Source organism: Galendromus occidentalis, unplaced genomic scaffold (genome assembly GCF_000255335.2).
Source record: "Galendromus occidentalis unplaced genomic scaffold, Mocc_1.1 scf7180000077485, whole genome shotgun sequence".
Classification (NCBI taxonomy): domain Eukaryota; kingdom Metazoa; phylum Arthropoda; class Arachnida; order Mesostigmata; family Phytoseiidae; genus Galendromus; species Galendromus occidentalis.
In genome coordinates, this window is record NW_003805473.1 from 573,579 (window position 1) to 600,095 (window position 26,517).

The following is a 26,517-nucleotide window of genomic DNA, read 5'->3' on the forward strand; positions in this document are numbered from 1 at the left end:
TGATCAAAAGAAGCGCCTCCCCTCCACACACAGCTGAGAGCTGCTTCCACCGATATGGTAGAAACGACGAATATCTATGCCGAGGTATCGTAACCCATGATCAGTAGATGCCCGATCGCGGTGTTCCTCCGAGCCCTCCGACGTGGTTCGAGATCCTCATTCGTGCAAGTGAGCATCTGATCGGTTTCCCATGGAATGCGCGCTGGAGAACTCCGTGGAGCCCGGCGGCAGCCATCCGCAGTCATCATCATCATCAACAAGAAGTGGATAGATTCGGTGGGAATTCTCAATATGGCGACCCTCGTATAACAGCTGACAGCCGGACTGACACAAGGACCGAAGTACTTACCACCTCTGATGGTGGAGAAGGAGGCGACAAGTTTCTCCACGACATGCCCCACCGGAGTCATGTCACTCTACAAAATTTCTTCGTCTTCAATCCCACACTGGGCCGGGGAGAAGACGAGGAAGACAAGAAGCTGTTGTTTTACTATCCCCCAGAAACAGACTCAGATGATCAACTGAGAGACATTGGGATCGCTCAGGGTCTCGTCAGTTTCACCAAAGTCTTCAGTCCGCATAAACCCTGTGAAGTGCTGCATACACAAAAAACTCGTCAGGTGAGTTCCGTTTATTCTTGGAAGCAAGAGTGCTTGACAGTGTTGTCAATCGACATTTGAGAGGGGACCACGATTCGGAGACCGATGACGGAAGATATCTCCTCGTCCGCTGAGAGTTTTCCGAAATTTTCCCTCAAGTTTTGAATCCAATCCACAGCTCTTCCTGGAAGCTGAACCGGATTACTGGATAGTACTCACGTTGAATCTGCCCTCTCAACAACGGACCAGAGACTCTCAAACGGTCGTTGAGTATTTGGCGGAGGATGTGCAAGACCCTGTGTACCAAGCGGTCCTACACAAACTCTACATTCTGTTCCGAACGTTTAATGCGAAACTCGCCGACGTGATGTCATCGCACGGAGTTGATGGGCTTCGAAAGACGTTGGGAGAGCACTTCATGACGGTCCTGCCTCAGTTGAAACTTCAGCACTGCGATATTCTGGACATATTCCTGGGAGTTCATTTCCTGCCGTTGGATAAATCCGCCTTCCTGCAAGTTCATAGTTTTGTGGGATCCCTAGAGAAAACTTTTCCCGAAGTTAAATACACAGCGTTCCTGTGCAACGATCAATTGGTATGGAGTGGTCTCGCTCAAAGAGATATGCAGCTTCTGTACCATTATCTTCTGAGCAACATCCTGCAGGGAGTTTTCGAAGCGGAACTCTTGGCTCCGACGTTGTCGCCCTTCAAAGGTCCTCCCGGTGCATTCCCGCAGGCTCGATTTCTGCACGGGAAAACCGAGGACCCTGATTTCATCGAACAAGTACCGCACATGTTTATGGGAGATGAACGATATAAGTTGCTAATATACAGAGCGCTGAGTGCCACGGTCTGTCTGCTGATCGAGCCAAATGACCTGACGACAAGCCTCGCGAGAGGTCTCGAGGAATTCCTGGCGCCGGAACTCACGTCGTTGGCCAACGACATCTCCAAACAATATACAAAGCTGACGGCAACAGTCAATAAGGGTTCGCAGGACATCGTGTGCAAGTATATATACTTCAATCGGATGAACATCGCTCAGAAGTCGTCGATCCACGCCGAGAGGAAGCTCGGATTCAACGTTCCGTCGTCACTGCTCCGACTCATAATGGATCTCCATTCAGATCTCAACCTGATGACGATCGAGGGCGATGGACCCAATGACGGGGAAATGGTAGCAAAAACCTCTGAGGATTGGTGGCTTGTGGCGAAGAGCTGGGATTCTCGTGAATTCTACGTGGTGCTGAATCACAAGAACGCAAATCTGATCCAGATCAGCGAGGAAGTCAAACGATTGTGTAATTCTCAGCTGCAGAATATATTCTTCGTCGACTGACTGTGATGTTAAATGATTATGTAATCGAAATGTGAATTTTATCAAGTTTCAAAATGACGAGCGAGAGATGCGCGCGGACGAATGCAAGGTGGCGAGCCCATCCGAACGAAAGAAATCAGAACACAGTGTATTCTTTTTGATAAAACTTGTTGACCCGAAGTCGCCAGCGAACACTGCGACCACTTTCTCGTTGTAGCTCCAGTCATTTATTTGCTGAACTTCTCTCCGTTTGCTCTCAATCGATATTCAAAATCTAGACCCCGGTTTTGTACAACGACCTCGTCCGGCGGTGTTTTTCGCAGAAGACTGACCGCCTGGGACTAGGTCATCAGAGAAATAGAAGAATCAAGGAAACCAAGCTTCATGGAAACTTCTTCTTCACACGCGTTCTCGCCTTGACTCGACCCTTTGATTGTGTCTCTAAATATACAGTCTATATGGCCACGACGTCCAGTGAAAAAGGCGACTGATGGATGTTACCGGGTATGATATTCAGGATATCCGTCGAGATGACTGTCGGGATTCTTTTTCGTTGTAGATGCCGATGTTGTTCAGAGCTCGTCGTGAGGTTCCTCGGATTCGATGTCTTCCTCCTGGTCCTCTTTTGAGACTTGAGGCAATTCGGCCTCCTCCGGCTCTGCGTCGACTTGAGCCTCTTCCGAAACTCCCAGCATGTTTCGGAGCATCTTTTCGATGTTGGTGGCGAATCGGGCGTTGTCGGACAATTGGAATCCTGAGCGGAGGGTGGCGCTGTCGAACATCATCTCGGTGAAATATTTCGCCATCTCATCCGAAGGCGAATCATCGACTCTACGAAGCAGCTCTTTGATCAGGGGATGGCGGGGATTCACTTCCAGAGTTTTCTTCTGAGACATGTAGAATTGCCGCTGCGGATCATTTTCTTTCATGTGGGTTTGAGCTGAAACGATGCGTTCCATGTTGCCCGTCCAGCCGAACTGGGACGCGACTAGAGCCATGGGAGTCTCGACAAGACGCTCGGAGATGATGGCTTTCGAGATCTTGTCCTTGAGAGCGGTCTCGGTCAGCCATTTGGTGAGGGGTTCGAACTCCTTTTCGAGAGCCTCGCGAATTTCCTTGTTCTCATCGATCGAAAGACCCTCCTTGGCAACGTTCTGGAATTTCTTGCCTTCGAACTCCGTGAGAGACGAGATGGCGTACTCGTCGACGGCTTCCGTCAGGAAGAGGACTTCGTAGCCTCGTTTGAGGAGACGCTCGACGAAAGGAGATTTCTTCACCTCATCCATGCTCCCTCCGGCGATGTAATAGATAGCGCTCTGCTTCTCCTTCATTCGTTGGACGTAGTCGCTGAGCGAAACGAGTTTGTCGGCGGAGGCATCGATCGACGAAGGGAATCGGAGCAGCTTAGCCAAACGAGAGCGGTTTGCAGAATCCTCGATCACTCCGAGCTTGATGTTGGTCGAATATTCTTTCCAGAATTTGGCGAAATCCTCTTCGGAGATTTTCCTGAACATCTCCAGAGCTTTCCGGACTAATTTCTTCTTGATAACCTTCAGAAGTTTGTGCTGTTGGAGATTTTCACGGGAAACGTTCAGTGGCAAATCGTCGGAGTCGACCACGCCTCGGAGGAACGAGAGGTAGTTCGGCAACATGTCCTGGAAATCGTCGGTGATGAAGACTCGCCTCACGTACAGCTTGATATGGTCGGTGCGTTGACCGTACTTATTGAAGGAATCTTGCGGCTGCTTCACCGGAACGAAGAGCAGGCTCTTGAAGGTCAGTTCGCCTTCGGCCGTGAAGTGCGTGCGAGCCAATGGGTTCTGACTGTCACGGGTGACCGCCTTGTAGAACTCGTTATACTCTTCATCGGCGACGTCCTTCTCCTTCCGGGTCCAGATGGGTTTTGCCGAGTTGATGAGATCCCAATCCCAGATGGTCTTCTCAACCTTCTTCATTTTGGGGGCTTCTTTCTCCTCCTCGACCTTCGCCTCGTCGTCTTCATCAGTCGATGGGGCTTCGGTGGTGTCCTTGGGTTCGGGCTCTTCCTCAGGCACTTCCTCGGTCACGGTCTTCGAAGACCAGAGGTAAATATTGAAATTGATGAATTGAGAGTATTTCTCGATGAGTTTTTTGAGGGTGTCGTGCTCCAGGAAATCTTTGGCCTCGTCCTTCATGTAAAGCGAGACTGTAGTTCCTCGCTTCAGGGTGTTCCCTCGGGGATCGTCTGCGACGGTGAACTCGGAAGCATTTGATTCCCAGACGTGTTGTACGTCGTCATCGTTGTTCTTCGAGGCTACGGCGACACGGTCGGCCACCAGGAAAGCGGAGTAGAATCCGACTCCGAACTGTCCGATGAGATCATTCAAATCTTTACTGCCTTCCCCATCGTTGACCTTTTGCAAGAACTCCGCGGTTCCCGACTTAGCTATGGTCCCGAGGTTTTTGACGAGATCTTCTTTCGTCATTCCGATTCCAGTATCCGTTATGTGGAGAACGTTATTCTCCTTATCCGCCATAATTCGAATACTGAGTTCTTGTAGCGCTTTCAATGCATCAGGATTTGTCAACGACAGGAGACGGATTTTGTCGAGAGCGTCCGATGCGTTCGAGATGAGTTCCCTCAAGAACACTTCTTTGTTGCGATAGAGGGAGTTTATGATGAGTTTCATCATACGGGCGACTTCAGCCTAGAAAACGGAAAGATGGAATCAATGCTTCCTGCTGGCCTATCATCGGAGCATCCTTGGCGGACCTCAAGCAACAAGCAGAATATTTCTCATATAATTTCGAGAGTTGGACTTGAAAACAGCTTCAGCTTGGAAAACGTGTCGAGGGTCATAGGATAGAAGCGGAAACTGCAAATCACGGCTCTTGGTGGCCGAGGGTTTCGCATGACTGGCTGAGGTTCTGCTAAACCCGTGACCCGGCTCGCAGCCGCCTACAGCAAGTGGGTGACGAATTCAGCCGACGAACTGACCAGGCTGCCGAGAGATCATAGCTTACCTGGAAAACCTGTTTCTCGGCTTTGTCGCGTATTTCTTTCAGTTGAGAGACAGATAAGGAATCGATCTTGATGGCTTCTTCCTCCCGTCCGACAACCTCGGCATCGGTCCTACCCCCCTCGGCCATCTTACCGATGTCATCTTCCACCCGAGTAGGATCGAAGTTCGCTGTATCTGCCCTCGTGTAGCGCGGATCTGGAACGGGAGGGTGGAACTCAAAGGATACGTAGGCGTGAAATCTGGTGAATATCTCGCGACGCGCAATACGCGAGTTGAAGGATCGGCCGAAATGAAGGGAAAGCCATCGAGAGAATATTTATTTTCCGAGCGCTCCGGATGAGGGAAAAACATGTTTCGAATTTTTGACAGCTAGGCGTGAGATTCCGCTCTCTGCTGTCGGGGGAGACGCTCCTGATCCATATACGGAGGAGGCGTTACTATCGATCCGAGACCGCATTGTTCGGATGGAGGCTAAATCCGCGGGACGGCACTCCTGCCGGGAAGCCGGCTCCGGGTCAATTCGGAGAAATTTCCGACAAGAAAGCTCAGAGGAAGACTGGAGCCGGGATCGCGAGTCTGAACGTCGCATATCGAAAAGAGACGTGTCACTGGTGTGACCGGAGAATATTCCAGAAGAGCTCGGCATTCAGACGCGCAGAGGAGTAAATGATCCACGCTGTCATCTCCCCGACGGGAGACAACGCTTGCGATCCCACGATAGATCCGCCTCCGGGAGTGTCGGGGAAAATTTCCTCCGACTGTTAGCCGGTGATTGAATGCTATGGGGCGAAAGCAATAATAAATGCTTTCCTACTGCAAATCGTGACACCTTCGACAATATACTCGCAACTTACCCCAAGAAAGGCAGAGTACAACGACGAACAACAACCACGACCTCTTCATGGTGAACCCTTTCGTTAAGGACCGAAAGAGACTCCCGCAACACTACGTCCTGCTAGCCGTGAACGACCACGCGTCGAATACGAGATGCCAGTAATGACAACGAGCCGGCTCGATGCCACAGCCACCGAGGTGCATTGGCCCCAGCTGAGTACTTGTCCGGTGCTGATTGGACGGCTCAGGTATGACGTCAGCTCCGGCGTTCTTTTTGAAAAATGGCGGGAAAAATCCCTCGACCCCATGCCTCGTGGAAGAAAGCCTCCCTCCGGGGGAGATCATGCGCGATTGAAAATCAACAATGAGCATTTTACATGGGACCTCTGCGGGACGCTGGCTCTGATGCGTTCATGGAGGAGCGCGTCGTCAGGTTCCTCAAGGCAACGTTACCGATCGTAGGTCGTTGATTTGACTTCCTAATGACTATCGTCGTCCGCCCAGTAGGGAAGACCAACCGACCTGATTGATCGAATCCTTGACGAAGGCGCGCTCCCTCAGCATCGTTCTGTCTGTGGGTACTTCTCGAAGAGCGAGCCCTCTAGCTCTAGGCTGCATGCTCTTTTTTTACGTGTAAACGTCTCTATCGCAGGCTTTGCTGACCAACTCGATGTACTTCGTCCTTCAAGCATCGAAAGTTTGTCCGCTTTTGGGGCCTCATAAATCAGAAACTGCGGAGTGTCCGATTATCCGAATTGCATCACTGGCTCGAAATTTACGGCAAAGTCTCCCGGTGCAATCGTTCGCGAGGCACATCTATCATTCGATTTCTACAGTTGGTTTTCCACATACCCCTGGATTCGGCACGAGAGCGTAAAAATAAGCGCGAAATATGACATAGTCCGTCAGTCCTTCGGAGGGAATTCTATAAGGCGAGGTCGGCGAGTGAGAGTCCGACAGAAGGCCGCAGTCATATCAGAGCGAGAACCTAAGGGCTTCTGATTATTCGATGATAACTGCAAAAATCGAGATCGATTCATGATTTGGAGGTGCACAACGAAGGTTTCCCGGAAAACCAAGTAGTTCTTCTGACTTGAGGCGAATCGAGCTTATCGACGACGGATGAGACCCCCCAAAGGGAGCTCCTTGCGACAGAAGCGGCACGACGAAGTACCTTCGCCCTCAGCGAGTGCGCGTGTCAACAGATTTAGGCTGTCATCGGAAGGAACTCTTCATGGGACGACTCATCAAGAATCGAGTTCGGCTCCGGCTCCGAGGGTCTCCGTTGTCGGAATGCCGCGGTCGTGATCGAATCCGGTACAGTGAGATCTGAATTCCATCGTGATGACGAATTCATGCGATATCCTTACTACACTGCTCATGGGAACGCGAAACTCTGCAATTCCGGCGTGTCTTCCTCAAAGAACGTGTACTGTCATGCTTGAAACGTGGATGAGAGGCTCCGCTTTCTGCAACATCTGAAGATTGTCAAGGCCTCCATTTCACACCACTCGGCTCGTGTTCCTCCCGGTGGGGACACAGATGTAATTTCAAGAAGCTAAACTAAGGAACAGTTCTCATGAGTTATGATAACTTATCTCATCGATTTCCCCGTTACGTCAACAGGCTCAAAGTTAAGCGCGTTCCCCGGATGATGACGACTACGCGCTATATGTCGACATGAAGACCTACAATAATTGAATATCGCAGCCCCGTCGGGCAATCAGTGTGCTCTAACCAAGCTTTCATGAAAACTAACCCAATTCCATCAAACAGTGGGGCGATAGAGAGATAGGTGTATCTGCCGTGATTTGACGCCTCCGCAAGCCGACCGCTTGCCGGAAAAATCGTCGTCAAACGTTTTCACGTAAATCTACGGTGATGTCATTAACATAACCTAGCTTCTTGCTTTTCAAACTCGAAGGCATGATGACGGAAAGGCATCTGGACAGCCAGGTTAGAGATTCATTCTGGACATGCGTTGGAGATTCATTCCCGTGATCAGCTAAGCCGATCATCCCGAGGGCGTGCAAGAATTCGCCGATGCGATACCCGTACCCATAGTAAATGTAATTATCTGAGAGCTTTTGAGGCTAAGTTTCAGCTGACCCGAACCTCTCTGGGAGCAGAATGTCAATATACGATGTTTCTGAGAATACTTGTCGCAGAATGGGGGACCTAATCCAAAAAAACGGAGAGTGCCCAACAAATCGAGCACGTTCATCGAAGGCAGAGCCGAGACACGCTTCCTCCGAGGATTGGAGAGCCAGTCGAGTGATCGCGAGGACCCACCTTAGAAGACGGCCATCATCACTTCGGAACCGCAGACCTTCAGCTCATCGCGATAGCTGCCGAGACCTGATACCATCCTGCACTCCCGCGAATGATTATTATTCCTGTCGAAGGAATAAGATCGAATATACCGCTCATTTCCTGTGATCTGAAATTCGTAATCTGAAAAGCGTAAGCATTCGCGATAAGAGTGAGGGGGCGGGGTGGCGGTATTTTCCCACCCTGGCCCAGAATCACTAAAGGAGCCCCTACCCCAGAGGAGGGTTTTCCGGTTCGCGTCTGATATTGCTCTTCTGTTGAGCCGGGACCCGCACTTCTTCGCTTTTCATCGAGGATTTCCCCGAATATGAGGCATGAGTGATGCGGACTGATCATGTAGACAGGTCCCGTCTGAATTCTTCCCTGGTCCCGGGAAGTTCCTCTCCCCAAGGCCCTGAGCTACGCGAATTCGAATGTGATTGTTCGCATGCGTCCGACGGCGATGCAGAACTCTCTGATGCTGTCTTACGGCTCTTTCCCAGTCGTACTCGGCAGCCCTCTCCTCGTCCTCTCGTTCGCTTCTTGACGTCACCGCGCAGCTCTGCACTCCATATGGGCCTTGCTCCAAGTTACAGCCCGTTGGCTCCTATGCGGCTGCTTAACATGTTTTTCGTGAGTTCGTCCTCTTAATCTGAAGGTTAGTGGCTACCGTAGAACCATTTTTTCAGAAATTTCTCTCGGGTAACCCGGGGCTGCCCTGAGAGAGCCGACCAGGCAGCACAATGGGAACCTACAGCGAATTTCACTCTACGTGCTCCAATAGGTGTTGGCAGGAAAAAGACCTTTCTCAGGGAGGGAACATGCATAATATCTGTAAAGCAAGATCCAGCCTCCATCAGGATCTCGATTTTTTTTCTATTCTCGGCACTCCCAGAAAAAATGGGGGGAAGTCCTCCCGAGGATCCGCCATGCGATAGGTCTCCTGAGACGAAGACGCACCCAGAGCTCCCTCTCGATTATTATCCTCGGGCATTTCTCCTCGGGCATTTCTCCTCGGGAATCTTCCGGTGCGGGCCCATCGTGAAAATGTATGAGCTACGGACTCCTTCCCATGCCCGTTATAGGTGCCCGTTTTTTTCCGGCGATCCTTCCAGATCGAAAATGTCTGATGGCCTCATCTCGTTCACATCAGCCCCCTATTCGAACACGCAGCTCGGTCTCCCGCAGCGATCCTACACATCTCCTCCATATCTCTCTAGGAGACGGAGATGTACGATTCGTTACCATCTCGAAGCTCAAAGAATCCAAATAATCTTAATGTCAGAGCTCCGCTCCCCGATCTTCTGTTTTGGAGAGCCCCAATTGCAAGAGAAATGTCACAAGGCCGGCTGGTCAATCCAGAAGATTCTCAGGAGAATGGATTGTAATAACACATGGTGATTTGGCACCGCGAGGAGCTCTCACATGACCCGGAGGTTCGAAGGAGCGTTTTCATTCTTTGGCTCGCTGACTGGATCTCCGAATAGGAAACGGAGCCGAGGGAGTTGCGATAGGATAGAAGACGCGGCGTTCAGGTCGGTCCCAATCTGTGGGGGGATATTTCTCGAGACACGGTTTCCAGAATCCGATTCGACGGCTCCATGGCAATGCTCCCCTATCCCAATAACCACCACAAGCCCGGAGGCGAATTCGGTGACGGCCTATTGAGCGGGGAAGTTTCGCTCGCGGGGGGAATAATCCGGAACATGCCAATTTTTTTCCCGCTCTCCAGTGGAGTGACCCGACCTCCGATTCGCCGGAGGATAGATTCTAGACCTGAAGGAGATTGAGGGCTCCTGGAAAGATGTTTGCGATTCGACAGTCCACAAATCTCCGTAGTCGACGGAGAATTGGATCAAATCTGTTCCGAGAAACGGGTCAAGGTCCTCTGAGAAGGGGCTCGACTTCAGGGAGACCGACAAGTGATATATCGCCACTATTGCAAGTCGAGAAAGAATCGTCTCGCCACCCGATTGAGAGATGCGAGACGTTGGATCGTGTAACGCTCTGACCGGTCGACGACCGACTCGTCAGACTACGTTGAGGGCGAGCAAAACAATTAGGAAAATTTCCGGTCACGAGTTTTTGACACAATTCTGCGGAACGTGTTTCCCCAGAGCTTGCTATCGAGAAAACTATCCATTGACATCCGACTCGAATGTCCTAAATGAGAAAAGCGTCATGGTTCCAGTGCGACTGGACTTATAGTGGTGACGTTAGCGTTCTGGCCATTATTTTCGAGCTCAGCGCTGAACAAAGCGAATTGGGTCAGTTTATTCTGGCATGGTCCTCAGGGGACAGATGGGCACAGTAGCGAACAACTACAGCGTTCCGCGGACAAAGCCTTATATTCGGGAGACATCGATTCATTCACTATCCTGCTCGCGCGGAGTAAGAGATCGACATAAAAGATTCGAGTCGTATCGTGAACATCTGACTAGAGGCAGCTGTGGTGGTTCGCAGATACGGGCTCCATGTCGATGACTTATTACAGCCCTTCTGGCTGGATGGCAAAGACCAGAACATCTGATACAATGATTTGCGCGGTGAAATCCCGACAGAGGTGCACGGTAATCCGATCCCGGACGTGGTCATGACGACAACTCCTCGCGACTTAGAAGAAGATTGCCGTTCCAACTCTCGGAAAGTCTCCTTCCTTGAACGGATGCACTCCAGCATGCTTTACAGACTTCAAACTTAAATACGATAATGATTTCTTCCAACCGATTTCGTATTTATTTCTTCTCAGATGGATCTCGTTGTGCAACCGGAGAGGGGGGAGGGAAGCTTTTCCCCGGGATCCCCGACGAAGGTTGTGACAGCGGCACCCGTGTCTGCGGATCTACAGAGACCCTTCAATTGGACGGACATAGAAAACGAGGAGGGACTCACAGAGAGGCTTGCTCCTCTGGGCCAGGCGTCCGAGGGAGAAGACGAAGTCTACCTCGAGGGAAAATGGGAATGGTGAGGTTTGAGAATACAAAAAAGAAGCACGAGAGCTTCTCCCGGCGACAGAACTGCTTTCTCCGACGCATTGAATCACGCCTCCTGTACAGAACATGAATTCCGCAAGAACAGCAAATCAGGAATGAAAGCGTAGCGCGATATCCATGATATACACCCGAACAATAGAATTCTAAGGCTCCGCTCTATCCCGTTACAGCGAGAGTTTGTCCATGCAGCCGGACGCTTGCCCAAACGGCGAATACCTTCGTCAATTAGAGGAAGAACAAGAACAACTGAATAACTCTCTCTATGCTCTCACATCACACTTCGCGCAAGTGCAGTTCCGATTGAAACAGATCATCGACGCCCCCGACCCGAATAAAGAGGTAGATAGTGCCGCATCACTCCGATAACTCTACTCTGGCACGCGAGTTTCCCGGAGCTTCGCTGTGAAGCAGTTGTTTCGATTTTCGCCCCTGAAAGAATATTTCTCATCTGCAGACACTACTTAAAGAATTGGAAGAGTTCGCTTTCCGTGGCGTCCCGGATCTCAGAGAGCCTTCGGGGGACGCTCGGGATCTCATTTCGCCCGTAAGTGAAATGGATCATCGATGCCGATGAGTTGAACTCGGATTCCTTCATGAGATACTGATTCGTCTGTTTTAGGTGGCAGTCGCCCACGACGAATTGATGGAAAAACAGAAACAGAAGCAGCGGGACCTCATGGAGAAGCTCCGCAGTCAGCTACAGGATTTAGAGACTTACGCCTACGAAACCGGGGACGGAGGCCTACCATCGAATGTGCTGCTAGAACGGCAAAGTGTCATTATCGAGCAGCTCAAGGATCGTATGGCGCTCAACCTCGAGGAAATGGAAGTTCTCACAGCCGAGGAGCTTCGGGAGAAAGTGGACTCTGCCATTAAAGAGGTAAGCGATTGGATATTCGCGTTCCGGCAGATGAAGGTTCAATCAGAGAGCTTGGGACGGATAATCATCAGTGCTCAGAGAATAATTCCGATGGACGAATATCATTATTGAATCCCGAAGATAAGATTCTCGAGTAGTGAGGGCCTAACTCATTTATCCGACTCAATTTGCTCGCACGCGAATCAGATGGTGAACCCGGTTAAAGTGAAGGAACAATTAGTGGAGCAGTTGCGGACCCAGGTCACGGACCTCGAACGATACATAGACTTCCTACAAACCGATACGGCTTCCGTCGTCAATGCAAAATGCTCTTGTACCTGTGATTCGCACATCCAGGTGAGAAACCGAGTCATCCTGATTCGACAAGATGGAGACAAGACTTCGGCTCAGTCGTCGTAGATGAAGCTACGCAAAGGAAAACACGTGGAGTTCCGTCGCTAAAAGTTCTGTTCGTTCACTCGATATTCGTAGGGCCGAGAAGCAGTCTGCACCGACACGGATACCACCGACGAAGAAGGTGCCTGCCGCAAGCACCCGCCGAGACGTCGACCTCGACGGACAACTTCAGAAGAGGAGCGACACCGTCGAGATCGCATGGTCGAAAGAATGGCGAATCTGATGCACGTTTTTGCTGTGCTCAACTTCGGAACTTGCTCGCGGCAGCAACCGAGCTTTCGGAGTAATACGATGAAGTCGACCCCTCGCGGGAACCACTGGGGGTAAGACATCGGAAGAATTCGTCGAAGATTCGAGAAACCTCGGAGGCCTCAGTCTCGAATATGCCTATGCATTGAGAATCTTGGATCTTGTGTTATCTCGATTTGGCTCCAACGAGTTCCCTTCCTGCAGTGATATGCGAGCCAAGTTGGAGCTCGCCATCGAGAGGGTACTTCGGGACGTCGACACAGCTGATGCCCGTCAGAGTTCAAACAGCGACTACGCCAGTGAGAGCGACGAGGTAACGAATCACCCCATTATCTCATTTCCGTATCCGCTCCCCGTGATTGTCGCTGTTGCTAAATCGTGTTCAAATCTTTAATTGAGTCTTCCCATACTCAGGGTCCCGATTCGACATACAACGAGCAACTGACCATGACTGTCCGTAAGGATCTCGCCGGAGCACTGCGTGATCTGTTGCAACACGGTCTCGAGGGAAGCTCCTCGCGGAGCCTCCTTCCCTCGATGATGGGCTGCTTCGCGTCGCGACCGGGACAGCACGGAACAATGCTGCATGTTTGGGACCTCGTATTGAAATACTATTTCTTCAAAAATGGTCCTCAATACAACGCGACCCCAGCGCGTAAACTCTCGGAGAGCTTCAACTTGAATATAGTCAACGGAGCCAGCTCTAAGAAGACCCTGCTCGGAGTCATACACAACATAATTTGCTCCCATACTCCGCTCAGACGGAGCGCCGACACTCATTTCAAAGCCTTCGTCTGCGCCGCCCTCAAGTGAGTCCGAGCAGTATCTGAAAATATGTCGTCTGTTAGTTACCCGAACCAGAGTCTCCGTTCGAGTTCATATCCCGAAGAAGTTCGGCAACTGTGGCATCCGAGACGTGTGATGAGAACTCAATAATTTCCTTCTCCTCCACAGCGAAAAGAGATTGACGGCTTGGCTGAAGATGATCCTCCGGTGCAAACCCATCGTGGAAAGATATTACGCTCCTTGGAGCTACGTTCGGAAAACTGGTTTCGAAGATGCATTTCGTTCCTTGGAGAAACTCGGCTCCATTCACTTCAACCTGCCCGTAGATCTTGCCGTCAAGCAGCTGCAAGAAATCCATGAAGCGTTCTAGGGAGTAGATTTCTGATCATCGCGGAGAATGGAGATTTTTCCGAAACTATACACACATATCCGGTCAGCATTACGCTGCGATTGTTATCGTTGACACGGACTTACGGAGAAGGTTCCCTTTGGGTGCGACAGCATCCGAGGTCTCGAACCGCTGGACTCTCTCATCGGTCGAGCCCGCTTGTTGGTAGGTGTACGAGACGACGGAATACCAGTTTCAAAATACAGACGAATGTCAAGCTACGAATGGACGATCCATGTCGTATCCTATTTTTTGCCATGATCGCGTATGATATTGCAGCTCTTCGTTCGATCGGACAACTTCAACAGTATTTCGAATCATTGCTCTTTAGAGGTCAATGGAATATGTATTATAAGAACATGAGGGCCGTGAGGCGGCTGAGGTCTGGAGCAAGCCGAATAAATAACGTTATTTTGAGGAGGACCGTCATCTTGAACTATGCAGCTGGACTTCGCTCCCACCAGAACCGAAAATGCGATCCCCACGGGAGCCTCTCTATGAAGCCATCCATCCAGGATTCGAAATTCGTTCGCAAAGAAGAAGCTAGGCGCGCTACCCTTCCAATCATCTGGTTGGTCTAGGTCGAGCCAGTAAGAGCCTTGACACGACCTAGAGCGGAAATAGGCTTTATCGGGAATGGCTCCATTGAGTATGCGTCGGTGAGGATATGTCGCTCTGGGAATGTGTGAGGGTTTCGGTTTGCAACAGGTGGAGCGAGCCCCATTCGGAACGATTGATTCCATGCCCAACTGCGAGAACGAGGATAAATCCGACAGGAGATACGACTCGCAATCCGAAATACCGATTTCTTCGGAAGATTTGTGGATGTTTTGAAACTTAGGAAAGGGAGAGCCCTCCCTCGACTGTGATTAAGATAGTGAAGCTCGTTATCTGGATTACTTCCAACGTATAAGTTTTGAAAGGGGTCACCCTATGGAACACACGATCAGTGTTCGTTCGACTGTCGTTCCGAGCCCCGTCCCTGCCTCAATAGGCGAAGATGACTTCAATGCTTACCGGTTATTTCGTGGTTCTCATTGCTGTGCTCGTCGCTGTTCTAGTCAAACGCCGCAGAGATGAGCTCCGGTACTTCAAGAAACTTGGCATACCGGGACCCGAGCCGAATTTCTTCTGGGGGCATTACGACAAATTCCAAGAAAACCACATCCACTGGCTCGAGAAATGGGCGGAGGACTACGGCGATTTCTACGGCATATTCCTCGGGACTAAGCCGCTCCTCGTCAGCACCGATGTTGAGTTCGCTCAATACGCTCTTGTGATGAATTTCTCAAATTTCGTGAATCGGGCTCCGCTTCTCGTATTGCAGATGTCCAATCCGAACATAGAAGGATTTCTGAGCCTGGTGAGCGGGGAAAAGTGGAAAAAGCTACGGTCCTTGATGACGCCAGCCTTCACGACGAGGAATATGAAAGAGATGCTGCCCCTGATTCTGCGGGGAGCCGAAGACTTCATCGTGAATCTGAAGAAGCAGAGAGGTCCTTTCGACATTGTACCGCTGGTCACCAGCCTCTCGATAGACAATATGGGGCGAACCGTGTTCGGAATCGATGTCGGGGCTCAAGCGCAAAAGGAGAACAGTAGTATACGCGATACGATCACAAAAGTCGCAGAATCCTCAATGACCGGTAGCCTCGATCTGTTAGTGAATTCGTTCAGTACGCTGGGATACGGCTTCAAAGGGGTGTTTTTCTATTTATCCAAGCTCGGTATCATCAAAAGACCCGATGACGATCTCTGTGCAATGCTGAAAAATATTATCGGGTCAAGGAAGCGAGCTGAGAAATCTAACAATCTCCTGCAGAGGTTGATAGATGCTTCAGGTTGGTGTCGGGCAATTCTATTGAGGTGGAATGGATGGGGTCCGGTACGAGTCGAATCATTATCTCATTGAAATTTCCCGATGACTTTCCTCAGAGGACAACTCAACCTCAACAACACCAGCCTTGAGTGAAGGAGAGCTCGTGGGCAACTCAGTAGGATCGTACTTTGTCGGAGTTGACACAACAAGCATTCTGTTGTCGTACTTGTTCTTCTGTCTCGGTCAGAATCAAGATGTTCAGGATCGTCTGAGAGAAGAAATCAACCGATATGCGCGAGACGAGCTCGAATACTACACAGTTTCGAAACTGCAGTATCTCGATAGTGTGATAAACGAAGTTCTCAGGCTTTATCCCCCTGCCACCGGGTGAGTCGTCGACATCGGAGATTCGGACTTTGAGTGAATTATTATTAACGGATTCCCGGTCAAATTCAACCGAGTCCCTGACATTCCAAGGGTCGAGAATTTGCAGGTTTAACACACGACAAGCCGCCGAGGAATTCAAGTTTAGAGGAACTACCTTCCCAGCTGGCCTCAACATCTTGTTCGCCGTCTCATCGATTCAACGGGATGAGAGACACTGGGATGAGCCGCTGGAATTCCGTCCTGAACGCTTCGAGGCCCGAACAAATAATCGTCTCGCTTTCCAGCCATTCGGAGACGGTCCCAGGAATTGCGTCGGAATGCGACTTGCCCTGATGTCTACGAAGTTTGTGGTTGCGAGGGCGCTTCAGAAATTCAGGTTCCGATCCTATGGAAATGTTGAAAGGATACCTCTCACGGTTCTTAGCAAGCCAGGTCGAGTTCTGGTCTCCGTAGAGCCAATAAATGATGATGACTTGGGTGCTTATCGGGCGGTGTAATGGCCTACTTACGAATGACATGCGACGCGACGGTGAGCTGTCGAGATATCGGGGAGTGATTCTCTGCGTTGACATTCGCTCCCGACGAGGCCGCCCGAAATTTATGACGAGAAGGCCATGCAGAGTAGAAGCGTATATCAACCGTTTGATCCAGAGGCTCTCTAAGTATTGGGAGAACTCCTCACATAGATTCGGAGTAATCGAAGAGTTGTAGACTCAGGAAATCGTCGCCAGGGCAGGCTACAAGCGGTACAATCTCTCCGTATCGAGCCGAATCTTCTGAATGTATACTATTGAATTTCGAATGAGATTTGCATAATTGTTATGGCACGTTCAGGCCCGGTGAAAAGCAGGGCCGATGTAAAGGATTAGATGACGGCACACCGACCTTTCACTCCAGCAATCTGTATGTTCTCTATACAGATCGAAAGATGGAAAAGCCGGGAGTCGCAGGAGGCTCCCGAAACGGAATTTCGCCGATCCAACGCGGTGGTTTCGTATGCGACGGACGCCCAATTCGAGTCGAGATTAGGGGCAACATGACAATGACCGTGGAAAGTCTCCAGGAGAATCATCTCACAGGGGTCATCCAGCTGCGGGCTCTCAACTCCTTGTTACAGCCGAGAAGGGGGTTGTTTGGAAATTCTAATCCCCCTCTAGAATTAAATCGCAATGTCCGTCTGTCTCCAAAGCAATTGTTGGCGCTTCTCCTCTCCGAACAGACTTCTGACTTTTCCCAATCGATGCCCAATCGCCTCAGTGAGGTCAAGAAATATACTCCAGGCTGCTTAGACGCACGCTTTCGGCAAAACTCAAGTGTTTCTCCGGTGATCGTTATTTTTCAGCTAATGTGAAGCTCCTCAATCATGTCGACATCACGGCCCTGCTGGCACGTTGCCTCCTTCTGGGCGAAGGGCTCTCACGCCTAGTGATAATATCCTTCTCGACTCATCGCCAAAGGGGGCATTCCCGCTCGGACCCAGTGAAGCAAACCTGATTCGAAGGGAAGGATGCGCTCTACTGCACCAAAAATGAATTTCCGGCTTCTCATCTTCACTCCTATCGATTCGAGTGAAGTGAGATCTCTCACGGATAGGACTTGCTTTCGAGGAGCGGGACTTTCAAGGGAGCTGCGGGCTCCAAAGACGCAGGTCTTTCCCCGAATGAATCGAGATGTAACGGCGAGATCTCTGGACTGCTTCAATGGATTACCGATCTCGGTCAAATCGATTAGAGCTTTCCACCAGGGTACAATCGGCTCCCCGTAATCGTTGTTTCATGCGAGAGTGTTCTCCACGATCGCAGGCCAAATCACAGGCTCACTGCTATTCTTTCCGAACGGCGCGGTGCCGGAATCAGTTCCGATATTTCAAGCGTCTCGAAATACCTACCGAATCTCCTTTGCGAGCATGACGACAGTTCCCGAGAAGGAAACATTTCTACTGGTCGGAGACTTGCGCAGGGACTACGGCGATGAGTCCCTGAGTTGCATCCCATGGAAGATCGTCGAATGGAGAAGCTGCGTGCCGATGCCGACAATTGGGGAATGATGTTTTCTTATCGGGAGGGCTGATGAACGAAAACGATGGACGGAGGATTCCGATGATACGTCGATGATGTCGATCTCCGACCTCTTCCAGAGCTTCCTCGCTCAAGAAACGACGGTCGAAAGACGTTCCCAGGGTAAGTGAGGTGTTGGATGACTGAAGCTGAACGTCTCTCCGATGGAGGATGGCCACTCCTTTCGTTCAAGGTCCCGCTTGGATCAGTGAATTCGGGGGGCCTTCTGCGGAGGGCGGGCTCGAGGCACCGTTAATAATGATTAATCATCATGATCATGATAATGATAGTAACGATAAGAATAATCTCCAAAATGACAATGATGATCATTGATCATAGATTTATTCATCATCATACTAACGATGATTATCATAATGATGAGATCTTGTGATTGTTCGATAGGTTTTATTAGCTCCAAAAAGTTCACGAGATACATGTAAATACGTACGCATATTTAAATAACTACTCTATCCTGACTTTTTGGTTTCGAGGAACCCAGTCGAGCTTCTCAGGAGACTTTGACAAAGTATAGGAGAAGTTTCCATCGTCCAGACTACGATGACAGACCTTCATGTTAAAAAAGAATCACAACGGCATCAACTTGTAGAAACCGCTATCTGATTGCTGGAACCGAGAGACGGCTACATCACTCAGCTGATAAATGACTCTGACGGACGAGGGCTCTGTTGACTGAGGAAGAATTTCGTCCATTTGAGATAGTATAGCCCAAGCTGCCAAGAGGCCAAAACAATTTAAAGACTATGCGGCAAGGAAAGGCCATCCGACAAGACTAGTGGCACTGCATGGATGGACGTGCGTGGGATTCATGAATTCGAGCATTTCTGTTCTGGAACCCCGCCACGCCTCTTTTTGGTCCCCTCTTCTCTCCCTAAACAGTTTGTTCAATTACTACCTACGACCTTTTCCCGGTGATCGCCAAGCAACTACAATCGAGCCATCAGGAAGAATTTCACGAAACATAGGTCGATGTTTGATTTGGAAGAAGAAATTCCGATAAGAGGATGCCCAAGTCTTCTCATTGATGTGGAAAGATTGTCTCGGATCAGATGCACCTCTTCTGAAAGACGAAGGCTGGCGCGATTCTCAGTATGCCCTACGATCACCAGATGTCCTATTCAGTTGCAACCTTCTCCCTCCCAACGTCGACATAAAGACCTATGCAACCGACTTTGACATGTCCATGGCGTTTCAAGGCTTTTAGACGCGCCTGACTCAGATACAATATCGAAATATAGGAACCGTAGCCGGCGAAGAAATGCCACCAGGCGTGCAGCTGCGTGAGAGGCGCAAAAAATCCTGGCAACCCACTACGCACAGTCCTCAAGTTGGAACAGAAAACGTTGTCTATGTTCCAAACGGCGAAACCAACTGCGTACATGCAGATGGATAACAGGAACCATCGCATCGGGAAGTATTTTTTTCTGGAATATCAAAGAGAAACACGCGTCAGAGAAGCAGCTCCAGAAATATTAGACAACGGCGGTGGATGTCTGAGGAGAAGTTTTTGATTCCATGCGCTATTCTTGTTCAAGAATTCGTCGATTCGCTTGCTTTCGACAATCCAGGAGTCAGTTACCGCGGAGTATCTATCTCCCCGAAAATCGAGAATCTGTAATTGTGGTTGATATCTGATCGAGATTGAGAGAAGAGATGTCTAGTGTCTTATGGCGTCCAGCTGCCACTCAAAAATTGTCATGGCGAAGTCCGGCTGGAGCACCGATAATGTGATTAAAGGTCGCTACGACCATTGCTCGCGGCGGATAGACTCGATTTTTGGAGGCAGTAGAATCGTATTCTAGCCGAGCTGAGAGGAACCCTCCCGCCTCGGAGCAATGACAGATGCATCCGTATACTTACCGCGCTAAGTTGAAACTGTACAGGAAAGATACGGCGACGAGGAGTCCATAGGCCGCCTGATGGAATTCTGGGATATTGATAGTAACATAGACCACCGATATGATCGTTCCGTAAAGCACGAGACCGAGTGCGAGTTTCACGTTGACTTTGGATTCATCTGCGTCGATGTCGTATCTGCGAAATCGCGAAATAGTTCAAGTCAAATTCGTATCGGAAGCTTGGGGACTGCACGTGATCGGTATCGGAGTTCAAGCTTCGAAGGTGAAAAAATGAATCGCTTCAAGATGTCCGTCGACCCGTCAGAGCGAATCAAGGTCCTGTAACTTCAGGCCTAAGATTATTATATAGATTACAGGCAGTCGAACTCACAAGGTATAGCTGGATGCCAATGTGCCCCAGACCATCGGAAGTTCGTCCATGAGTTGCATTTCATAGAGGAGCGTCATGTGGAACAACCACGACCCGATGCCAACGACTGGAAAATACGATCGTTTAGAAGACTGAGGAAGAATATCAGGGACTGGGATCTAAATGCGGTATTCCGCAGCATCCGATGACGGTCAAGCCGGGGACAGTACCTTCGGCTCGAGCAGGGCACCATGTCAGACCACCCATTCTCACGCTACATGTCAACTCAAAAGACATTCAGAAACAAAACTGTCGGAAGATCTCAGTCTCAGAGGGATAGGTCCGAGCTTCTTCAGGGGCTTGCTTCCCCACCCGGGCATAGCGGGTTCCACCAAATTTATGTCTTCCGATCCCCTTGATTGATTCGGAAGTCATTTCCTACGGATTCGGCTCGGACACCATCCATCATGAACATGGAAGACATTTGGATCCGCTTCCCGATCTCAGACAGATCAGATGATAAATGTACATTGGTTCGAAATTTACTAAGACGAGTCTGTTTCACGGAAGAGAAACTCCAGAAATCGGAATAGGTGCCGTCCCTTCTTATCCGATGCTATCCGGGGAAAACATCGAAGAGGAGCACTTGAATTTTCTTCTAGAGTTCTTTCCACATCAAAGATTCTGTTCAGAAACTCTGATTTCGCATCCTATCTGGTGGATAGATCCCCTCCATCGAGAGGCTTTCGGCGCCGAGAACTCCCGGCTGAGACGTCGAAACGAAAGCCCAGCCCAACAAACTATCTCTTGCTTGTGGGAATCACAGGCCAAACGACAATTTTTTTTTCGGAACACACGTGACGCAACGGAGGAGAAATTTGAACCCGAGAGCGTTTCTAACGTATCTGCTTCTCCCTCGAGGCTCGACTGTCCGATTGTCAGCAGCCGGCATTGATGCTTCCGCAGTCACGGAATGAGGATATCATTTAACACCCGAATTTCCCGTCCAGGAATAGTGGGCAGTGCCGTGAGGAAAAATTGATTTGCCGCGTTCGGGGCACTGAGGTTCCTGAATATTAGTGGAGAGTAAATTGAAGAAGGCATGCAAATATGAAGCGGATCTCGAAACACCCCGAGCAGCCGGTACCGATTCTCCTCTTCTATTTTTTTTCCTCATCACGGAGGCTGGAAAATGATCGAAAGCCGCCGTGAGACTTCCGCTGTTTCCCAATACTTCCACCATTCCGTGCCGAGTAGTTTCCTCCCAGCGATGGATGCAAATATCTTTCCGGTGCTCGCTCGAAGTGCATGACTGTTCAGGATGACCAGTTTTCCGCAATTGTACGGCTCGATCAGTAATCGGTTCCCGGATACTTCGAATACGTTTTCAATCCTCGATAAAACGAGGGATGCGTCCCCAGCCGGAGAAATCTTGAAAATGGCCAGGAATCCCCACGCCCTGCTGGCTGGCAGCCTTCCCCTCGGTCTGCAGAGATTCGTATCGTCGATACTCGGTGGAGAGTTTAAGGTCGTTCTCATTGCGACGTCTGTGGAGCAAGTTCGACAGGGCAGGAATTCTCAAGAGCGATCTAGCGTCGCTCTCTGTATGACGGCTCCTCTTACGTCGGGGAGAAGGATCTCATGTATCCATTCTCTAGGGGACGGTCACCGGTCATAAGGTGGTTTCTCGATTGGGTAGAATGAAATCGAATGCGGACTTCTTCGATTCCGTGCTCGGCCTATCCGGGAAAAGATTCAAAAATCATGAGGGGCGCGATTTCTCCTCTGATTCCACATTTGTCTCGAGGTCGCAGCACCGTTATATACCAGAGCCTGTTGGCACTGGGGTCGGTTTGTCACGGTCCCAGGAATCTACTCATACATCCACCTCGACAGGAAGCGTCTCCCCCCGAAAACCCCCCTGAAATCCTACGGAAACTCTCCGGGAATACGTTCTCTATGAATACGTGCCCATGAAGGGTGCAGCATGGGACTACTTCGGGGACCCGCGCGGAAAAACAGCTCTGAGGCGGCCTCCCGAACGAAGGAACGTCCTCTCAGCAAAGACCGGGTCTCTGCGAATCTGCACGTCACGTGCGGAGCGCCAACGCAGCTTGGGCATCCGTCGGTTGCGACGATGAAAGTCGAGCCAAGATCCAAGCCAAGCGATCTGCCATGGTTCCCGTAGTTAATAAATGGAAAGCGGGGAAGCCGCTATCATCGACTTTCATCGTCATATCCGTAGGAAGCTTCGCTGGATAACAGAGTCATTTATCGCTGATATTCGCTCGTATTGCGCGGACAAGGTTTTTTTTCTGCTTAGATAGATATCAGGATCAAGATTCTGGAGAATCCATGTTATATTGCTCTTTTATCCGATCTGACTGCTGGGATAACATTCGAATGAGTTCTCTCAGAAGGTTTGCGATGGCCTTGTTGGAGGACTTAGTGTTCTCCTCACAAGAAGCGGTGCACTAGATTCGCTTCGAGATTATTTATGACGGAATCAGGCAAAGCACGACCAGATTCGAGAACAAGCAATGTCTAATCTTAGACTCTATCGGGCTCGGACTCGACGAGGAACAGCGGTCGAAAAAGAAACCGGACAAAAAGACTGCAAAGGAGCACGCGACGTCCTTGATCGATAGTTGATTCTGAACGTTGCCCCAGAAGAGTCCGTGATTCGCCTGCTCGCGGGTCAGCCATCTCCTGTTTCAGCATAGCTGACTGAGACTTGCCGTCGCGCGGCAGCTGCGCTCGGGTGAAGCTGGGCAAACACGCGAACGCGTTTAAGGAATCATCAAGATTTGCATAGACGTTTCCGGTTTTTTTCGAATCCTGACGGCCTCCGGCTTGTCGCCCTGCCGCACCATTTGACGTGTGATGGATTTCATTTCTCAGATTCAGAATATGTCGCGGACTTGAAGCTGTGGTCGACATTCTGTGATCGCAGGAATCCATTCTCACAGCAGCACGGATAGCTTCAGAACGCCGACGAATAGGATCCGTGGACCACTGATCGCCACATGAGACATCTCCGTCGAGGAAAAAACACCTGGTGTCATTGAATCGGCGATGCGACAATTCTGGTGTGGACTAGACGATCATTCGATGCCGATCGGTACCAATCAAGTTCATTGAAGTCTCAATTCGACCGAGCTGATTCCGGCACAGCTTGGAAAATCCTCGCCGCATTTACGGTCTGATCGGAAATCGAGAGCTTCCCTCTGACTGAGACTCCTGACCTAAGATAATCATAAGAGCTGTGATCGCCTCCGACGCGAGACTCGGATCAGCATCTCGTCGCTCAAGACTCTAGGGGACCCACGGATTCCGAGTCTAGCGATGAGCTTTCGTTCAAGAACACTGTCATCGTGCTCAAAGAGCAGTCTGTCTATCTGAACGGTGTGAACGGAGAAGAAACCTGACGATTCGAAAGCTTGTAGCAGCAGGATCACAAAGCCGGGCCGACGGTTACCGGAACCTGCAGCGCGAAGGACCGCCTGCCGACCGGGCGACCGCCAACCATCCTCATGTGTCCGCCAACGCCACATCGGCGCTCATTGGATCTACGTTGAGCTAGCGAGAGTTTGCTATCAAGTTTTGCTTGAGCGACTCGGCTCCCATCACCTCATCGCAGACAGCGACAGGACCTAGTCGACTTACATGTGACCCGCGCGGAATGAGAATCGAATCCCTGACTAAATAAGACCCCGAAAACAAACGAGAAGCCGCCAGGCATCCGATGATGGTCTTGCTAAATCGGAGGGCTGTGTGCAACAAGACGTATTCCAATAGGAACTATGTTCTCGCTTAATCTTGTCGAATGATGATGTGAGGACGATCGATACGGCTCGTGGTCGATCGCATTCATTTTTTTTCGCAGGTTCACCGCTCGATGTCGGAAAGGCGATCACCATGCCAATTGTGCAGCCATACGAGCTTCATCCCTATGCGCGGAGGGCGCAGAGAATATAACTCACCCAACAAGGAGAGGTAGCAGAGCAGTAGTCGAGTGCCAATTTGTTGTCGTATTCCTAAATAAATTGCCCACAAAGGTGGCACTATCATGAAGAGGTTCGACAGCGTATTCCCTGTAACGAGGAAAGAACATTTTAGATCCGTAAACACTGTAGCGCAACGGAGCAACAGGAAACGATGATTCCGCAATTTTTGAGCGCTCGATAGGGCTGCGCGAACCACTCTGGGAAAAACGGATGAACCAGACGAATCAGGCTAGAGAGGTTCAACTTCATGCTCGTCAGTCAGATGAATCGTTCGCGTTCTACATCGAGAGAGGTTGTGAATGGAACCAATGAAGCACCCAATTACGGTCGTCAATGGTTCATTCAAGAGCTGAATTGAGCACTGATCTCTCATTTTCCGTACTTCGACTATCTATTGACCGCTCCACACCCTGGGGGAGCGCGCGGCCAAATAAGAGTTACGATAAAGTCTCATAGCACTCGAATCGAGCGTGCTCGAAGAGTCTCAAAGTAGTTACGGCTCCAGAGGAACGAGGCGGGAGAGCTCCACTCACGAGATGACTCATGAACATCTGAGAACCCGGAGATATTTCGTTTCTGTGCGCGAGGGACTCCGTGTAAGAGGTCGAATCAGGTGGACTCATGATAGAGTTGGGCCCAAAACAGCGATACTGGGCACGCGAATTCTCCGGGAGGAACAGTGTTGGATCATATCTGTCATGCCTTAGGCCGGATGGGTACTCACAGAATTCAGCGATATAGATGCTCACTTCGTAATTATACTCGCACCAATCGAGAGTGGAAGTTTGGTTACCCCAGTAACCCAGTCGATCCACGGTGTTTGGAGGCGACGGCGGCATTATCGGCGCGGTGAGGAATGATGATGATGATGACAACGATCAGCTGATGGGGATGAGTGGAGGATCCGTACGTTTTCACGGAACCTCTGAGCACTCCTCGAGCACTCTCCGAGCACTCAGTCGGCCCTTGCTTCTTTTCTCACGCTCTCGCACTGGCAGCGATTCCTGTGCGGGGACACTATCGACGGACTCGCTCGGCTACCGCGCTAAAGCACCGGAGAGCGTGATGGGCAATCGCTCGCTTCTAGATGAGCCGTCTACTGCCGTCGGTGTGTGTGTCTGTTCGTCAGTCAGCCTCTCGGCCAGACCTCTAGTTCGTCGCTTCACGAAGCGCCGACATCTCTTAGCAACGGGACTCGCCACATCGGTCTGTGGTAGTCGCCGCTCACTCGTTGATGGAAAGAGAAATCCCGCTCAGGGGAGAAGGAGGGACACACCATAGGCATCGAGCACCATGCGAAATCCTTCCTCTCTATCTCCAGCACTTCGTGGGCAGCTCATTCGAGGACGGATCTCGAGCTCTCGTCGGTACGCCACCGAATGAAAATGACAATCAGAACTTCTGGAAAGAACTCCTCATGAGGTAATTCATGGGAGAATCGGAAATACTGGGGAATTAGCAGCGTAATCAGAGGACGGGCTAGAATCGCGGTGAGCCGCGCAGATGATGTCGAGGACCCTCTCCCAATGTTTGAAAATGCTGCGGCAGCGGCGGCGCTCAGAGAGCTGCTACAGGGAGGGTGCAGGATAAAGCGACTAGGAGAAAGTTTAGTTAGTCGGCTCCTCAACGATTGTCTTGAGTTGTGATACCCCCTTCATCCTCCTGGATGCTGTTAATTTATGGACTTTTCTCGTCATTCCGAAGCTGGAAAGAAATGTCTTCAATGAGAATAGTGGGAACCTCTGATTCGTAATGTATCCAGGCTCCGGATCGGGGAATCAGTAACTATCGGTAACTACATATCATTCCGTCCCGTCTTCGCGCTCACAGAGTGCTCGATTTCCTGAGCGGAATTCCTTGCTCCCGATCAGTCCATCGGACTGACCGCGAAGACTTGCACAACTTGTTCTGAGAACTTGCCAAGCTGAGATATCCGGATCCTGACATTGGCCGTCCGGATGTCGGAAGAGCTACACAGATCTTCCGAGGGCTGTCTGAGAGGTTTCGAATCGGACCAATGCAGCGGATGTCCTCCTCTAGGGAGGAGTGTCCCGGGAGAATGCCTTGGGTGAAATGCCATGGCTCTTTGGAGTCGAAAACGTTTCGGTGTGAAGTAGAGCGGTAGGAGCTGACGAACGTCATAGAACGTCCTAACCATATTCCGCTCTAGGCTCAGAGACAAGGGTTCGCCACCCGCTGCTGCAAGCAGTGTGCTTATATCCCGATGATTCGCTGTGTCTCAGCCGCTGTGGAATTTCAATGAGCG

The 26,517-nt window shown here is 50.4% G+C and overlaps 5 protein-coding genes across 5 annotated transcripts; 3 read left to right on the plus strand and 2 right to left on the minus strand.

Moving 5' to 3' along the window:
• The first annotated feature begins 82 nt into the window (after window positions 1-82).
• On the plus strand, window positions 83-2,292 carry Ccz1 (vacuolar fusion protein CCZ1). Its single transcript, XM_003745828.2, has 2 exons — window positions 83-620; window positions 778-2,292. Exons 1-2 carry the CDS (start codon window positions 108-110, stop codon window positions 1,936-1,938), a joined length of 1,674 nt encoding a protein of 557 aa, XP_003745876.2. The 5' UTR covers window positions 83-107; the 3' UTR covers window positions 1,939-2,292.
• Window positions 2,072-5,939, minus strand: Gp93 (heat shock protein 90 Gp93). Its single transcript, XM_003745744.2, has 3 exons — window positions 5,774-5,939; window positions 4,921-5,114; window positions 2,072-4,604 (listed from the first exon to the last, which is right to left on the minus strand). The coding sequence occupies exons 1-3, from the start codon at window positions 5,820-5,822 to the stop codon at window positions 2,490-2,492; spliced, it is 2,358 nt and encodes a 785-aa protein (XP_003745792.1). The 5' UTR covers window positions 5,823-5,939; the 3' UTR covers window positions 2,072-2,489.
• Window positions 5,940-10,901: 4,962 nt separating this feature from the next.
• On the plus strand, window positions 10,902-14,170 carry LOC100901272 (RUN domain-containing protein 1). Its single transcript, XM_003745829.1, has 9 exons — window positions 10,902-11,027; window positions 11,227-11,395; window positions 11,511-11,600; window positions 11,676-11,936; window positions 12,123-12,272; window positions 12,408-12,655; window positions 12,786-12,894; window positions 12,996-13,390; window positions 13,536-14,170. The coding sequence occupies exons 2-9, from the start codon at window positions 11,240-11,242 to the stop codon at window positions 13,735-13,737; spliced, it is 1,611 nt and encodes a 536-aa protein (XP_003745877.1). The 5' UTR covers window positions 10,902-11,027; window positions 11,227-11,239; the 3' UTR covers window positions 13,738-14,170.
• A 526-nt stretch (window positions 14,171-14,696) lies between these two features.
• Window positions 14,697-16,458, plus strand: LOC100901413 (cytochrome P450 3A14). The gene is made up of 3 exons (XM_003745830.2): window positions 14,697-15,596; window positions 15,691-15,961; window positions 16,068-16,458. Exons 1-3 carry the CDS (start codon window positions 14,756-14,758, stop codon window positions 16,456-16,458), a joined length of 1,503 nt encoding a protein of 500 aa, XP_003745878.1. The 5' UTR covers window positions 14,697-14,755.
• A 2,392-nt stretch (window positions 16,459-18,850) lies between these two features.
• On the minus strand, window positions 18,851-25,369 carry bwa (alkaline ceramidase). The gene is made up of 5 exons (XM_003745831.2): window positions 24,976-25,369; window positions 24,228-24,338; window positions 20,266-20,371; window positions 19,897-20,070; window positions 18,851-19,460 (listed from the first exon to the last, which is right to left on the minus strand). Exons 1-5 carry the CDS (start codon window positions 25,088-25,090, stop codon window positions 19,151-19,153), a joined length of 816 nt encoding a protein of 271 aa, XP_003745879.1. The 5' UTR covers window positions 25,091-25,369; the 3' UTR covers window positions 18,851-19,150.
• Between the last annotated feature and the right edge of the window lie 1,148 nt (window positions 25,370-26,517).

What these genes read in the sequence shown, in the direction of transcription:
- Gp93 (XM_003745744.2), bottom strand. Translation starts at nt 5,822, where the DNA reads ATGAAGAGGTCGTGGTTGTTGTTCGTCGTTGTACTCTGCCTTTCTTGG. An exon ending in TGTACTCTGCCTTTCTTGGG is followed by an intron (nt 5,115 to 5,773) that starts GTAAGTTGCGAG and finishes CTCCCGTTCCAG; the next exon opens with ATCCGCGCTACACGAGGGCA. An exon ending in CCGAGAAACAGGTTTTCCAG is followed by an intron (nt 4,605 to 4,920) that starts GTAAGCTATGAT and finishes TCCGTTTTCTAG; the next exon opens with GCTGAAGTCGCCCGTATGAT.
- bwa (XM_003745831.2), bottom strand. Translation starts at nt 25,090, where the DNA reads ATGCCGCCGTCGCCTCCAAACACCGTGGATCGACTGGGTTACTGGGGT. An exon ending in CATCTATATCGCTGAATTCT is followed by an intron (nt 24,339 to 24,975) that starts GTGAGTACCCAT and finishes TCCTCGTTACAG; the next exon opens with GGAATACGCTGTCGAACCTC. An exon ending in TTGGCATCCAGCTATACCTT is followed by an intron (nt 20,071 to 20,265) that starts GTGAGTTCGACT and finishes GCGATTTCGCAG; the next exon opens with ATACGACATCGACGCAGATG.
- LOC100901272 (XM_003745829.1), top strand. Translation starts at nt 11,240, where the DNA reads ATGCAGCCGGACGCTTGCCCAAACGGCGAATACCTTCGTCAATTAGAG. An exon ending in CCTGTGATTCGCACATCCAG is followed by an intron (nt 12,273 to 12,407) that starts GTGAGAAACCGA and finishes CGATATTCGTAG; the next exon opens with GGCCGAGAAGCAGTCTGCAC. An exon ending in CCTCGCGGGAACCACTGGGG is followed by an intron (nt 12,656 to 12,785) that starts GTAAGACATCGG and finishes CCCTTCCTGCAG; the next exon opens with TGATATGCGAGCCAAGTTGG.
- Ccz1 (XM_003745828.2), top strand. Translation starts at nt 108, where the DNA reads ATGCCCGATCGCGGTGTTCCTCCGAGCCCTCCGACGTGGTTCGAGATC. An exon ending in ATACACAAAAAACTCGTCAG is followed by an intron (nt 621 to 777) that starts GTGAGTTCCGTT and finishes TCCAATCCACAG; the next exon opens with CTCTTCCTGGAAGCTGAACC.
- LOC100901413 (XM_003745830.2), top strand. Translation starts at nt 14,756, where the DNA reads ATGACTTCAATGCTTACCGGTTATTTCGTGGTTCTCATTGCTGTGCTC. An exon ending in GAGGTTGATAGATGCTTCAG is followed by an intron (nt 15,597 to 15,690) that starts GTTGGTGTCGGG and finishes GACTTTCCTCAG; the next exon opens with AGGACAACTCAACCTCAACA. An exon ending in CTTTATCCCCCTGCCACCGG is followed by an intron (nt 15,962 to 16,067) that starts GTGAGTCGTCGA and finishes GAGAATTTGCAG; the next exon opens with GTTTAACACACGACAAGCCG.